The 14,755-nt window shown below is 43.4% G+C and overlaps 2 protein-coding genes and 1 non-coding gene across 4 annotated transcripts in view; 1 reads left to right on the plus strand and 2 right to left on the minus strand.

Annotated features, from left to right (window-relative positions):
• coro2bb (coronin, actin binding protein, 2Bb) overlaps nucleotides 1–758 on the plus strand; it is a 60,191-nt gene extending 59,433 nt beyond the window's left edge. For both annotated transcript variants that reach the window (XM_036535803.1, XM_036535805.1), the window contains exons 11-12: nucleotides 43–182; nucleotides 627–758. In XM_036535803.1, coding sequence (XP_036391696.1) covers nucleotides 43–182; nucleotides 627–758 — 272 coding nt within the window. The remainder of the gene's footprint in view (nucleotides 1–42; nucleotides 183–626) is intronic.
• A 5,062-nt stretch (nucleotides 759–5,820) lies between these two features.
• LOC118782446 (acidic leucine-rich nuclear phosphoprotein 32 family member A) lies at nucleotides 5,821–12,814 on the minus strand. The gene is made up of 8 exons (XM_036535806.1): nucleotides 12,660–12,814; nucleotides 8,815–8,964; nucleotides 8,600–8,722; nucleotides 8,261–8,459; nucleotides 7,897–8,003; nucleotides 7,797–7,805; nucleotides 6,819–6,885; nucleotides 5,821–6,522 (listed from the first exon to the last, which is right to left on the minus strand). The coding sequence occupies exons 1-8, from the start codon at nucleotides 12,711–12,713 to the stop codon at nucleotides 6,461–6,463; spliced, it is 771 nt and encodes a 256-aa protein (XP_036391699.1). The 5' UTR covers nucleotides 12,714–12,814; the 3' UTR covers nucleotides 5,821–6,460.
• LOC118782513 lies at nucleotides 9,039–9,172 on the minus strand. The gene has a single exon (XR_005005155.1). It is a non-coding gene; the product is annotated as a small nucleolar RNA SNORA28 (small nucleolar RNA).
• Nucleotides 12,815–14,755: the final 1,941 nt, after the last annotated feature.

Here is a 14,755-nt window from a genome sequence, read left to right on the forward strand (position 1 = left end):
GTTCACTACCTCCAGGCTGCATACCTGTTTGTCTGTTTGCAGATCCAGTGCTCATGTCCCTGAAGGAGGGCTATCAGCGTCCCGCTCAGATAGTCTTCAAAGCCCCTGTGAGGGAGAAGAAGGGTGTGGTGGTCAACGGCATTGACCTGCTGGAAAACGTGCCCCCCAGGACAGAGAATGAGGTGTGCTTTTGTCTGACGAGTGTGTATGTGTGTGTGTGTGGGTGTGTGTGTGTGTGTGTGTGTGTATGTCTGTGCGTGCGTATATGTGTGTACGTGTGCATGCATGTGTATGAGTGTGTCTACGTATGTGCATGCATGTACGTGTATGTGTGTGTCTGCGTGTGTGTGTGTGTGTGTGTGCGTGTGTGTGTGTGTGTGCGTGTGTGTGTGTGTGCATTTGTGTTTATATGTGTGTGTTTGCACATACAGGCTTAGGCTTCAGTCACTTCATTGTCCTGTTTACACAGATGCAGCGCAGGGTCAGCTGGTTCTGTGTGCCAGCATATCTTTATCAAAACCAGAAGGAACTCTATGAGTGTGTGAGAGAGTGTGTGTGTATGTGTGTGTGTGTGCGTGTGTGTTTGCGCACACGTGTGTGACACTGTGCCGTGTTGCCGTTGGCAGCTCCTGCGGATGTACTTCCGGCAGCAGGACGAGCTGCGGAGGCTGAAGGAGGAGCTGGCGCAGAGGGACGTTCGAATCCGACAGCTGGAGCTAGAGCTCAACAACCTGAGGAACACCCCAAACAACATGTGACCCCTAACCGTACCCCCCCCCCCCCCCCCACTCAAAAATCCCACCGCTCCCACGTCCTCCAAGCGGACTCAGAGGGAGAGACCCCATAACACCCTGCTCTCTTCCCTAGAATAATCTCACTGAGCCTCCATCACTGCCAAAACCAACTGCACATGCCGCTCCCCCCCCCCACCCCCCACCCCAAAAAAAAGTCAGTCAGTTCACACCCCCTCGTGTGGCTGAGTGCGCACTCTTCTCTCAACAATGGCCACAGTCAGCCACACACTGAAGCAAGCAACACGCACCTCCTCACCCCCCCCAAGCCCTGCAGTCTAATTCTCCGCTGCAAGCTGTCACAGTCGCGCACTGATCATTTTCCATCCTCTAGCCGCAGAGTTTGCCTGTAGTTCACCTCCGGGTGAGCCTGAGAACTGTGCTAGACTGTGATGTAAACCAGAGATATAGCAGGGTCTGTTTCCTTTTTTTTGTTTTTTTTTTTGCCCCCCTCCTTTCAGCGATCACAGGTCAATATGATGTACAGGTCATGGACAGTTGGCGTGCAGCAGTTCCAACTCAATGACGCAGGCAAATCATCTGGTACTGTTCATTGTTGTTTTTTTTTTGTTTTTTTTTACATACGTTTTTGGAATATTATTATGGTAATTATTTATTCCATTTTCTTTTTAATCATTTAATCCGCTATGTTTTTAACTATAATGGCATATGTTAGTTTCCCTTACTGTTCTCTGTTTCTAAAGTAAGTTCATTAGACATGCCTCTTAGTGCAAGAGCCTGGCTGTAAAGGTGTTTGAGGGCAGTGCTAATCTACACGTAACGGAGGAAATATTTTAAATGGGGAAAAAAGGGCGACAAAGTGACTGAAACGGCGCTCTCCGCAGTTCTGCTCGAGTCTGCTCTGGCAACGGGGCAGCCACACAAGCGACGTCCCCAGAGAGTCTCAAGGCCAGACAGCTGTGTCGGAGATCTGCGACTAGGGGGCAAAAAAAATTGCACCGTTGTCGCGGTGGAAGACGCACCACAGAGGCACCCAACGCCGGGCTGAAGATGGACAGGTGGACAGACAGAACCAAAAAAACGCCAAAGCTTCCTTCCTCCTTGTTTTACCTTCCTGTAGCACTGTTCAGTTTTTGTGAATGTATGAGCCTTCTTACAATCCAGGGTATCGCGCGCTTGCCAGCGCCTGGGGAACAGACCACCTCTCTGTGACATTTCCAGTAGATCTATTAGGCCTCTTTCTACTGTACCCCTAACAAAGAAGAGCAATAGCCCCTGGGGCATCTGTAGCATGATGTCATTATCCACTTGTGTGTAGATGGTGATCAAGCAGGGATCACTGCTGATAGAGGCTTCAAGGTGCAAATTAGCCTCCCCATACATTCTGTAATATGGTGAATGTAGTTCTGTGGTCCAGGCAAGGGGTCTGGAGAGTACTGTTCCATAGTAGCCCTGAGAGACAGGCAGGGCAGGGAGGGGCCAGGAAGGAGGATTCGTGGGGGGGGGTGAAGGGGGGGGGGGGGGGGGGGGGGGGGGGGGGGTCAGAGCAGTGAGAGTGGCCAGGCAGTGGGGTGGGTGATTGATGGCCGAGGGCTGTAGCAGGTGGGGACAGGTAAGAGAATGCTGGGGAGACGACAGATCAGGATGCATACTCCGTTAACGGTGCATCTGAGTCATGCTTTATAGGCGGTAAGTCACGGTCGGCTCTCGCTTCTGTTAGGTAGTGAACAGGACTAGCCTTTCACAGCCGCGGCGTCATTAATTTCGCTTGTCAGTGGTCCCTGGGGACTGGCAGTTTTGTCTGTTGTAGAGCACCGTTGCATAATATTGTATATAACTTGCTGCAAGACTATTGGAAAATGTAATAAGAAAAGGGACAGTTGTGAGGGAAGAGACATTTGAAGACTTGTAAGGGCCAAATATTAAAATGTATTTCCCCATATATTAAAAGTTCCTGTTTTGATAAGGTTCTGTTTTGTGGCGAGTTCCGTCAGCTCACTGTAGTGTAGCACCTCTCGTCTCTCTGCTTTGAGGGTTCAGAGTGATCTCTGGGCTGCAGGGATAGAGCACTGTTCTTAGGCAGAGATAGGACTGGGCTTAGCATCAGCACAGTGCATGAAAGGAGCTGGACTACAGAGACGGTCTTGTTGCGTGCGGTTTAGAATGGTTATCGGTGCACTGGCTTATCCCTTGTTTCAGGAGGTAGTGTTTAAAGTGGGGGTGCGAAACAGTTCTTCTGGGCTATGTAGACATCCTCCATCAATGCCCGCATGTAAAACCTGATGAACCGTCCACTCAAGAGTTGAAACCTCTCTGTCCCACAAGTACCCTGCACTTTTGTGTCAGATCACCCTGGGTGGGAACTGAGAGAATGAAGGCTCTAATGACAGGAAAGGGTACAGAGCAGGATCAGCCACTGCACTGTGACATATGGGGACAGCTAAACCTAATCTTCTCTTCACTCAACAACAAATCAAAACCCGCTATGCTAATGGTATGTAAAGAAGGAAAAAAAAATAACTTTAAAGTATTAATATAATGTTTTATTCAGTGTGACTATAGGGTTCAGGGAATGAAGGGCTGTGTACAGTACATCCGTACTAAAGGGGAGGGTGAGAGCTTCAAACAAAGGGCTTCCATGCCTTCAGTGAATATTCTTGTGTATGAGGAGGCACGCTCTTGTTCCATGTGTTCTTCTAACACTAGGGGGTGCTGCTGTACCAGAGTCAAGACCGTCATCGCCAACTGCAAGACCCATAACCATTTGAATACTTCATCATTGAGACTGATTCTGAGACAGACACCCGTATGTATGATGTATATGTGTATATGACCCTGGATATAGACAAGTCTGAACATGTTTTCTAAGACAAAGAAACAGGCCAGACGAATTCTGCAAGACAGACCGTAAGACAGCAACTTAATGGAGACCACAACCATCACCGTAGGTAAAATTAAACTGGAGACGTTCGTGCTTATGACTACACTGACTGGAATGATTGTAATACTGGCATTAATAAAAAGAGTCTTCAGACATATATTGTTCTCTGCTGGTCCTGTTCACCCAGCTTTGCTACGTTTTGTCTAATTTAACCTTTAACACAATTAAAGGATATTTATTAATAAACCGTGTCCCATATCATTTAAATCACACAATCTTTAAAAGCACCATTTCAGCGCGTGACAAAGTCACACCTAATACAGGCTTCCCCTGTGTCTTTTTACTGATGGCTGACATACGATGTTTTAAGAAGGTCACCTGATCAGTTCATTCAGTCTTCCTATGCACGTTTATTGTTTGAAAAAGCATGTTAATTTGCTCCAGGCGGGGCAAGAGGTGACCTCATCTTTAACCAGACTCACAACTGATAAATAATGACAGAGAAGACAATTCACGCGACACAGAACTGACCAACTGTACATATTAAAAATACTACAGATAATTTGGATGGATGTTTCAATCTTGTCACTCATTCCACACAGAAGCACGGTTTTTTTTAAAGCCGATCCAACGTTTCTGCTTATCATTTCAAACGACTTGCCACCAGGAGGCATACTTTCCCTTTTTAATCCCGCAGTGATGGTGCCATTACGTACTTTGAACTGTCCCCATTTCCTCGGGTAGACCTTTCTCATGATCGCACCCTGTCCGCGCGTGTTCATCCGTGTGACGTCACCAGCTTTACCACGGTCGCTTCACTATTAACTATGGAAGGAATACAGTTTTGGTCGGGGGTGATTTTGATATACCAGCACACAGTATGCAAACGGATATATTCTGACGTTGTATTAGCCACTGTCAGTAAACACATTTTTGTCTACATTATTGTCCCGCATCACCCGGCAGGAGTGCCACCACTGCAAGAAGGATATAGCTATATTCATTTGGAAAAATGTGGGGGAGGCCAACATTGGAATGAAGGTCACTTAAATTCTCCTTGATCCGACCCGTGCCAGATGTCAACATGCGGCGAATCTGAACGCTTTGCAGAATCTGAAAACCCTAACTGGAGGGAATGGCCGCTGTGGGTCAGCTCAAAGCACAATGCGTGAATAGCATACTGCGGTTTACGTTTAACTCGTTCGGTATAAATTCGTTTGATTTTGTCTGTCGTACATATACCGTCAACCTTATCCGATTGTGGATCATTGTGCTGTTTATGTTTTCCTAAAAAGAAAAAAAAACGTTCTGTCAGTCACCTGCACGAGTTCCATCTGCAGAACTGACAGAAACGTCCCTTAAGTGTTGTCTAATCTGGTCGCAGACCGATGCCAAGTTTATCGTCCTCTCCGCCAGTACGGTCAACCTCAACGGAACGTGTTGTGCACGGGTAAGCATGGCATAAAATGTACGAGATCCAACACCAAGGACATACTCGTCCTTTGTAGACCATCCAGAAAGTATTAGTTTCTTTCTCCAATGTCGAAAAGCATGATTTCAGGGGAAAACGGCCATTTACAGAAACCACCTTCTCTGAAATGTTTCTGCTAATACATGGATGCCCGTGCCCTGGTGTGGTTATCTTGGTGGCCCAGGGACTCAAATAAGCCACAAAAGGTACAAAAAAAAATTTATTGAAATTGATGAATGACAAAAGAGAACTAAGTTTGGCTTAAGAGAAAGTTTAACAAATGTTTGCCTTTGTACAGATGACAAAAAGAAACTACCTTTAAGGATAGGAAAAGAAACTATACATTCATGAGGCATGTTGAGCCATTCACTGCAAGGGTAAGAAAATACAATTTTGCACTAGTAATATGCTATTTATTGTAATAAAGCAAGCCCAAATATCAGGCTATGCTTAAAATGTGTCTGTACTCTGTATCTGTAAAGAAAATGAACCAAGAAATATACAGATTCTCTCTACGCTGAATACTGTAGGTTACCTCTAGTTTACAGGCCAAGTTACACGGGTATTTTCAACTTTCTTTTATTACAGATTAATTGTTACAACTGAAACTAAATATCTGCCATTATCAAAAGGAGTAGAGAAAAAGTTTTGGTCAGTATTTACAAAAAAAGAAAAGCAAAAAAACAAACAAAAACTACCAAGCGGGGGAGAAACAATTATTTTCTGATAATGGCAGGCATTCCTTCCGGAACAAACAAAAAAGTTCACATTGTGGTGATTTTTGTGCATGTTCCAACTGACAGAATGGTGCATTTGTCACCATGCCTAAACAGCACATACAATATTCTGATGACATCACAGGTGCACATTTTACACTAACAGAAAAGAAAAAAAAACTAAAAAAAATTTTAGAGTAGAAGTACGTAAAGGTGATTTCTGAAAACCCAGAGGTCAACATTAAAATTATATTCAGACATGCACTCTTAATGCAAAAAAAAGTTTTTGGTATATTTTTTTCTTTTATCTTTAAATACACAAGTCATCAGCAATCTGTATACACATTTAGGCATCAATAACACAGTAAAGGAAAAAGTCTTTACACTGGGTGTACTGTCCATTCCAACGTGAAGAAATTACTGCTACTGTCTTTCCTGTACAGTTCAAAGAAAACAGAGTAAAGGAGAAATAATGGGAATTACAATTTAGAAAAAAAAAAGTGTGGCTACCCCTCGCTCCCATACCAAACCAAGATAACACCGCCCATTCCCACTGCAACATAACATCTTAGAAAATACAGGGAAAATACACGGTTAAACAGTCAGGTCACAACTAAGGATGAAAGGGTGGGTTTGAGGTCTAATCCTCATCTTCCCCTTCATCCTCTGTATCTCTTTTCCTTTTCTGCCCCCGCTCTTCTTCTGAAGGAAAAAAAAAAAAAAACACATCTTGTCAGCACCCTTCCTAGTTTCCTGCGAAGTTTATAAAACCTTGCCCTCAACTAAACGGGTCTCTGCTTCATAGCTGCATCCAACCTATTACTCACACAGACCTCTCATTATCTTCCCTGCATCTTCTTTAGAACTTGGAACATTCAAAGGTATATTTTAAACAGAACTGAAATACCATATTGTCAAAATACCAGTTGTAAATAGGCGTACAGTAATCTGAATGCTCCTTCTAGTGTGCTACAGGTAATGTTCACCACATCACTTACCATAGTCATCCTCCTCTTCTTCATCTACCTCTCCATCATTTAACTCTTCCTCTTCCTCCTCTTCTTCCTACGGGAAAAGAACCATTCAAGAGATGCAGCTGAAGGCAGTAACTGCAGAAATAGCTACCTTATCCCAACTTGAGAGATACACACAGTCATTACACCTGAAGCTCCACATAGTAGGAGGAAATCTGTATTCCTGCTACCATCATTGATAATACAACTGGGACAAGACACTGTTCTACACTGAGCAAGTTTCTTGCAAAGACTTTAAACTAAAACGATATAGTTACAAAACACTGACAAGTCGCATGAATTCTACACTAGTTAATGCATCTGTGATGACAGCAAAATGCTCTGATCACCTAACTGGTTTGCACAGACCTAACCACCTGCTGATGCTACTAAATTCACACAGTCTTTCACATCTGACAAATTTGTGGGTCTACAATTCTGATTATCTGCATGTCTGTGACACAGGCCTTGGAAATCTCCCACCAAGTATGCTGTCATTTGCCATTAATCCAGACCACCCTGACTCGTGGTGTCCTCTCTCAGGGTCTGTGTGTTGTCTGTGTACCTCAGGGAGTGGAAACACAGGTGCAGCAGTGCCCTGTGACCCCATGGTGTACAGAGACATCTTGCCTCATGGCCGTAACACTGCACGTGCCATCCCTCACCATCTAGTATGGACAAATAAAGAACCTGTGCTAGCCTCATCCATATCTTTGCCACTGAGACCACGGCTCTCATTTTAAAGATTTACGGAGTTAAAAAAAAAAAAAAAGAAAAACAAATGCAGAACCAACACCTTGCGGTTAGACAAACCATGGGAAATTCAGCAAGTGCATGTGCTTAGTTGGGCATGCTCAATGTTGCAGTGAACCTGAAGTGATACCCTCATGCAAATCACGGTGACTGCAGGGGAAGCAGACTCGACTTCCACAATTCTGATAACGGAGCAGGAGCAATGCAGACACTGACATTCTACAGTAAGCGAACAATAAACCCTGCACAAATACTGTTTAACCTGGTAACTTCATCACCCCGAGCACCAAAACCTTACCTCTCCACTAACATCCTCCTCTTCCTCCTCTCCTTCTTCCTCATCTTCCTCCTCCTCTTCACCTTCCTCTTCTTCCTCATCTCCCGCAGCGGCCTCATCATACTCCTCCTCATCTACCTCTGCAAAAATTGAGAGGTGCCAATCTCACAAAAGTGCTGTGAATTAAAATTCTTCTAAACAGCACTTGAGAGTCAGTTGGTCAAGTTTTTTAAGATAAACAAAAAAAACAACACATTCACCGTTCTGCATGGTGTAAATTAATCAACTTCAGACCATCGCATAATCAGATTAATTCCATAGATTTACAAAAACACATTTGCTCAAGCTATGTGGCTCAAGCTACATGGTCCTCAGCAAGATTCTGACTGCGACGTACCATCTTCGTCGTCATCGTCATCATCCAGTTCCCCCGCGTAAGCCTCTGCGTCCGAGTCTGGTGCTTCTTTATCCTCTTTGTCGTACCCGTCGAGGTACGTCAACTGAGGAAGCAGCTTGAACACATTTTCTCTGTAGTCGTTAAGGTTTGTTACCTCACAGTTGAACAAGTCTAAACTTTTTAGGCTTTCCAACTTTTTCTACAAAAGAGAATCGACAAAGACAGAGGAGAAAAAAAACATGAATAAACGCATATGTGTTTACAAACAGTCTCAAACATCCCCCCCCCTCCCCCGATCCCACCACACTCTCCGTATAGCCAGCAGACATTCTCGCTCACCAGGGGCTCCATTGTGCTGAGGTCTTTGATTTTGTTACCACTGAGGTTGAGATGTGTGAGGTTCGGGCATCTTTCCGCCAGCACTTCCAGACCTCCTGAGATTCTGTTGTCGCTGAGCTCAAGCTGCGAAGTAAAGAGCAAACTTAACGGTCGATAACCCGCTGCGTTTTAAAAGGAAAATTGAACTGAGCAGTCTGGAAAAGACAAAAACCAACCTTTTTAAGTTTGTTTAACTTGGGCAAGTTTGCGACTGATGTCAAGCCTACATTAATTGTGCTCAGAAATTCCAGTTCTTCAAATTCATCTGTGAGGCCCTCGATTTTGCCTTCATTTGAACGACAGTTGTCTAGAACAAGTTCTTTAACCTGAAAGAAAAGGGGAAATTATTAAGGATTCAATAAAAACAAACCCGATATGACAATCTGTTGTTATGGATATAAATGTAACAGCCTGTATAACAACAAACTTAACTGACAAGAGTTTGCTGGAATAGGTCAGGCTGTATTTTACTGTGGCAAGCTTAAATTGAGCCAAATCACTGTTGTTTCCAACTTTTGACACAGAGTGTAGCTTGCACTGTACAACAGACATCAGCAAGTATTCCCCAAACATCATATGGTGTTGATGAAAGGGAGGGTCTTTCTAGTACAGCTAATTCCAAATGCCCAATGCTCGTGAATACTTAACCAGCATCTTCAAAATGCTCAACACAAACTCAGTGACCCACACTACACCAAACTGTGAGACGCTTCACTGAATGCAAGAAGACCCTTACTTCACAGGTGTGTCGCAAGCACCCTTGCGCTGACAGAAAGTTTGACATACTGTAGCATACTAACAAATTACTGTACACACCTGTCTTGTTTTTAGATTAAACTTTGCAATGGCAATTAAAGTTGTGGTTTTGTTAATGTTACCTGTCATATTCCCAAGGCTGGCTGAACAAAGTCTAAACCGCTCTGACTTTGTAAACAAATAGCTTTCCTCACTGCAGAGTTCATAAATCATTCCTAAGAATCTGATGCATAGCCAGTCTGCAACTGTTTATGCACAGTAACAAAGGCCATATGCCAGCAGGTACACAAAAGGCAAAAAAAAAAAAATTGGTTTGATTTCCCCTTAGTTACCACCTGAATGAAATTCACAACAAAACAGTCATTCCTACTGAACGATACACAGGCAAACTACTCAAGTCAAACCTCCACTCTAAATAAATAGTGGCAAACTGCGTTAGCCATTTCATCTGTTAAACCCGTGGTTTTTACAATTTAACCATGTGTGCTGGTTTTACTTTGGTGAGTACGGTATTTCATACAAGGTTTAGCCCCTTCATGAATGCATTCACCAAAGTTCCACTCAGAGTTCAAATATTTACTCTTTGAGATCACCGCTGGGTCCCAGATTACATCACATGAACAAATGAAAGCGCACATTTGGTGAAGCTGCATATTCCTAGAACTTAAAAAACATTTGTCTACTTTGTTCTTGATGAACCCTTATTCTTACAAACACGAGTCACTAAAGCGTTGTCTCTATTACTGCACACTGTATGAGCCTGTTTAAAGTCACAAAATTAAATCACAGATCGCGATATTTTCGGCACAAAATAGTACAAACTGAAAGCATCTGTAATTCTACAAACATCTCACAAGTAAAACTTTTACAGAAAGTAACGGTTTCCATACAGAAACTACCTCCAAGGCGATGCGATTGGTAGTTAGGTAGCTGCCAGTATAAATGCACCTAAGTATTAGGCAACTACGCCAGAAAAATAATTCAATACGTCACACACTTCTATACACTCATAGGCAACGTCTCTATAAACTACTGTTTACGGAGACGCCTGCACTCTAAATTTGATCCAGTCTGACATGCCACACCAAGATGTAGCTATGGCTAGCATTAAACGGCGCACAACAGACGCATAAACCACCCACTTGGATAAACACCCACGGAATTTAAACTGCGCGAGCCATACTGGCAAGTCTTCAGTATAGCGAGACAAGATTTTGCCCGTTTAACACCGGCTAAACAGCAAGATACCGCGGACAACCCTCGCACGACAATCATTTCACATTTGCAATTGTTTATGTACCCTACCTTCACAACCGTACACGCAACTCAGGTTTTGATTCGCCATGAGTGAGCTAGTAACCCTAAAACGGAAGACGTTCCCCAACAACATGCTTCGCGCATAGCACTGCACCGTTTAAGTTATTTTAAATGCATTTAATGCGTTCAATAATGATCATTTGCCCAATATGACAACGCCACAGACAAAATGGCTGACTACGCCGTGATTCTGTATGAGATCGTTTACTACCCCTTCTCACTCTGCGCAGAACTGCGCGATTAAAGAGAGACATTCTTGACAAATTAGATTGTACTTGAAAGCCCTAAAACATGGAGACATATGATTCGTGCGCTGAGGAATTCAAGGGGTAGGAGGGAGGGGGGCGGCATAATCCCAATTTGTAATTTAGCTTGCTGACAGCCTCGGCCGTGCAGCTAACATCTGCTTGCTAGCCAGTTTCCCCTTACAACAAATGTTATCATAATTACGTTTCAGATCAAATGTTGGGATCCCAAAAGAGTTCTGTGTTGTACGACTCTCAACCCGAGCAATTCATTTCTGCGTAGTTAGCTACCTGGCTAGCAGGCTAACGTTAATCGTTTGGCTTTGTTGCTTAGTAAAATGGCGGCTTGTCCAGGATGCCTTGACACACTACCACAGCACAATTCGAAGTTAAACACAACCAAACAAATAAAACTACAAATAGCATGATGCGATTTGTCTGAGACGTCAACGTCCGCCGGTTTCGATCTGCAAGTTTATACCTAATAGCGGTTCCTGCGAAATGCTGTGCGTGATACACACGTCCAGGTCAAACAGACACTGGCGACTGGCTGGGCTATCTTTTGCTGATGAGATAGATCGCGTCGTGAACAAACAGGCAGGCGGAGACATGGGGCAAAAAGCCTGCGAGTTCATGCTGGTGACTGCGCCGTTTATCACGCTCAAGAGAAGTGCACGGGCACTTCACGCGGAGAGTATCCTCACGCTCACACGGTTAAATGCGGAGGAACTCAGTATGTAAACACATCCCGAAAATGTACACGCGAGCTACACGCCAAATAAGCCATAATAAATAACCTTACATTCGCGAGCCAGTCCATATCAGTCGCGTACTTAACGAATTAGTTGGCAACTCACGCCATTTGACATGATAGGCTACTATGTCGACTGAGACGGTAATTTTTCGGAGACTACAATTTTCTTTAGAAATTCGAAATTTTGCCCTACGTAAATAATTGCATCTGTCGAAACAATGCTAATACCGACTTTTTTTTCCAAGTGAGCCGCGATATCATCTATTTTTCTTACGGATAAGGTTATCGACTGATGCTTCTCAGTAAACAGATGGCTGTTGGTCATAATTCTAGTTAAGTTAGCTAACTAGCTAGCCAGCTAGCTAAGTACCCCCGTCAAAATTATTCAGTAAATTACGCGGCACGGTCACAGACTATTTTTGTCCCATTCTAAGTTATTAAATAACTCGAGACGCTTGGATTGTGCACACAAGACGAAAAATAACGACATGCGTCGGGCAAACTGGCGGCTAAAAACATCAGTGAAACCGCCAAAGCCCTCGGTAAACTGCCCAAATCGTCAGTCACCGTACACTATTGATCAGAGGGAAAAGGGCGCGTTCGGGACTAACGTTACAAAGTTACAAATATGGCTCCACACAGATATCCTTGTTTATAGCCAGCTTCAGCAAGTAAGGAGCGCCACACTGTAACGCCGCACACAAAGCCTGCCAGTTCTGTTGCCCCTTAAAAGTTGTCGAACCCTGCGCAGCGATTGAGACTTAATCGGTTTTGAGTCGGAAAACAGCACACGCCAGTAAACTTTCTTTCTACTGTACTGCCCATTCAATGGATAGGCATAAACCACACTGCACACGCGTGCGCTTTTCCCCCAAAATCAAGGGCAGTGCTTAGCCAATAGCATACTGTTACAAAACAATAAAACCCAACTATCCGAAAGAAATCTTACGTCTGACGGTGTTCGGTTCCGCAGCTCTAGATGAATTCTTTTCTTCATATCCATCTTGAGGGAGACAGCTACACTGAATATTATTATTCTACCAACCCAGCAAAAGCAGTTTCACTTGCACGGCTCTTTACGCACAGCTACCGCCTCAACCACTGTCGCTGCTCACTCTAACATGCTCACTCGGGGGCAGGAGCGGGCCGTTCGATTGTCGTCACCACTAACCAATCATAAACTCGAAATAATGTGTGAGCGCCTCTTTGCACGCCCAGCCCCCACAGTGAACCAGTTATTTAATAAGGCGGAGCAACCATGATTAAGTTCGGTTGAGCTGGTGAGAGTGTACATTTAATTGTCATTTCTGCATTCAATCGCCATCACTTTTGGTTTGGTTAAGGAGAGACTTAATGCAAACATGAAAAATAAGGACACAAACACCAAAGCGAAAGCCACATCATAAAGCATATCAAGTATTTTTAAAAAAAAAAAATACATATATATTATGTAGCAGTGACATGTATGGCAAGCTAGCTGAATTCGAATGCAATTAAGTTATGACGGTCATGATATGTAGCTGGCCATGATTACGTAGTGCATAACACTTCCACGCTTTATTTATTATGACTGACGGTATTTTGATAATGTAGTTACAGGAAACCTAATCATGCCTATACTGCCCGTATGTATGGATGCAGTCAGGAGTCGTCATTTAACTACGATAGCTAACAACATAGTTAAACTCACACTACCTAACAAAAACTACTAAGACTGAGCATACACTATTATTATTTATTATTTTCCTATTGTTATTCATTCACTTGATGGGCACCCTTCCCCAGTGTAACGTGCGTGCTTGTGTTAAATGCAACGCGCAAAATCGATGTAACTACACAACAACAGACCGTAAATTTCAGCCTTTTTCCTCCACAACACAAATTGGAAGGCGTTCCTTCGCGGTTTGCCTCTTCAGCTGTCCTACTTCGAGAATTACAGGTCACACCACGTGGCATATTGACTTTGAAAGAGCAGGCGAATGGGGTTTATGAAGTTAGCTTGGTAGCAACGCTCGTTTCCTTTCCATCTTTTTTGTCGTGAGAATAAAATGAAGATGGATTACTGTAATGTAAAAAAAAAAAAAAAAAAAACGATTTCATAACTTTGTCTGCAATACACAATTTTGGAACATTAATCACTTCATTAGTGTATTCACGAAGACACGCGGATTCATCATCAGCTGGGCGACATTTAAACTACTATTTACACCCGGTGCTTCGGTGGAACGCCGTACGTCCAACACACCGGGAGCCAGCAAAATTTACATACCCATTACTGTATTTAAGGTTATCTTAAGTTACCTGATAAAAACAACTGGGCAAATGTCAAACTATGGCAATAACGGCCATAATGGGCAATTCTGTTATGATCACAAATGACCCGCCGTTTTAACCAATGGTCTCTAAATTTAAAGAACCTAAGTTACACTTTAGCTGGCTAACATATTGTCCCCGCTGTGTGGACCATAGCCCTACCGAAAGTATTCCTTAAATTTTAACGATAAAACCCGATTGCTTGCTAGACGGCTTGCAATCTAAGTTCGACATTTTAATCTTAAGTCAAAACCAACAACTGGTAACGCCAACTACTTCGTCTGAACATGCATACAACTTTTTGAGTAACACTGACGGCTGTTCGGTGCCGCGGGTGCTGCATTCGTCACGCTGATGGCAAGCTAACGTAAACGTCAGTTATAAATCAGCTTCTTGCGTGCAAGTAGGTAACGTTAGCCAGCTATCTTTGAGGTTGTCTTTGGAACGGTTCGCCCAAAACTCAAAACTCGTAGATAATAACACTGCTTGATGTGCTTTGAACATATGGGGTAAATGGGGGTCTATGGAAATTTCATATTATAAATAGGAGATACAAACCAAAAGCACGCATGTGACTTCACCGTCGTATTCAAAATGAAGTTGTACTATAGCTAGCAAACTAGCTACGCGGTTTTAGCAACTGTTCCCGATAAAATTATACATGTCCGCACAACTTCATTGTATGACTTCAAATTATATAATTTCAGCAAATTATACAATTACCACGTCATA

The sequence above is a fragment of the Megalops cyprinoides genome, chromosome 8 (assembly GCF_013368585.1).
Source record: "Megalops cyprinoides isolate fMegCyp1 chromosome 8, fMegCyp1.pri, whole genome shotgun sequence".
In the NCBI taxonomy this organism is placed as follows: domain Eukaryota; kingdom Metazoa; phylum Chordata; class Actinopteri; order Elopiformes; family Megalopidae; genus Megalops; species Megalops cyprinoides.

Coding starts and splice junctions, on each gene's coding strand:
- LOC118782446 (XM_036535806.1), bottom strand. CDS start 12,713: ATGGATATGAAGAAAAGAATTCATCTAGAGCTGCGGAACCGAACACCG. Junction 8,723..8,814: donor AGTTAAACAAACTTAAAAAG/GTTGGTTTTTGT, acceptor TTTACTTCGCAG/CTTGAGCTCAGCGACAACAG. Junction 8,004..8,260: donor TGACGATGACGACGAAGATG/GTACGTCGCAGT, acceptor CAATTTTTGCAG/AGGTAGATGAGGAGGAGTAT.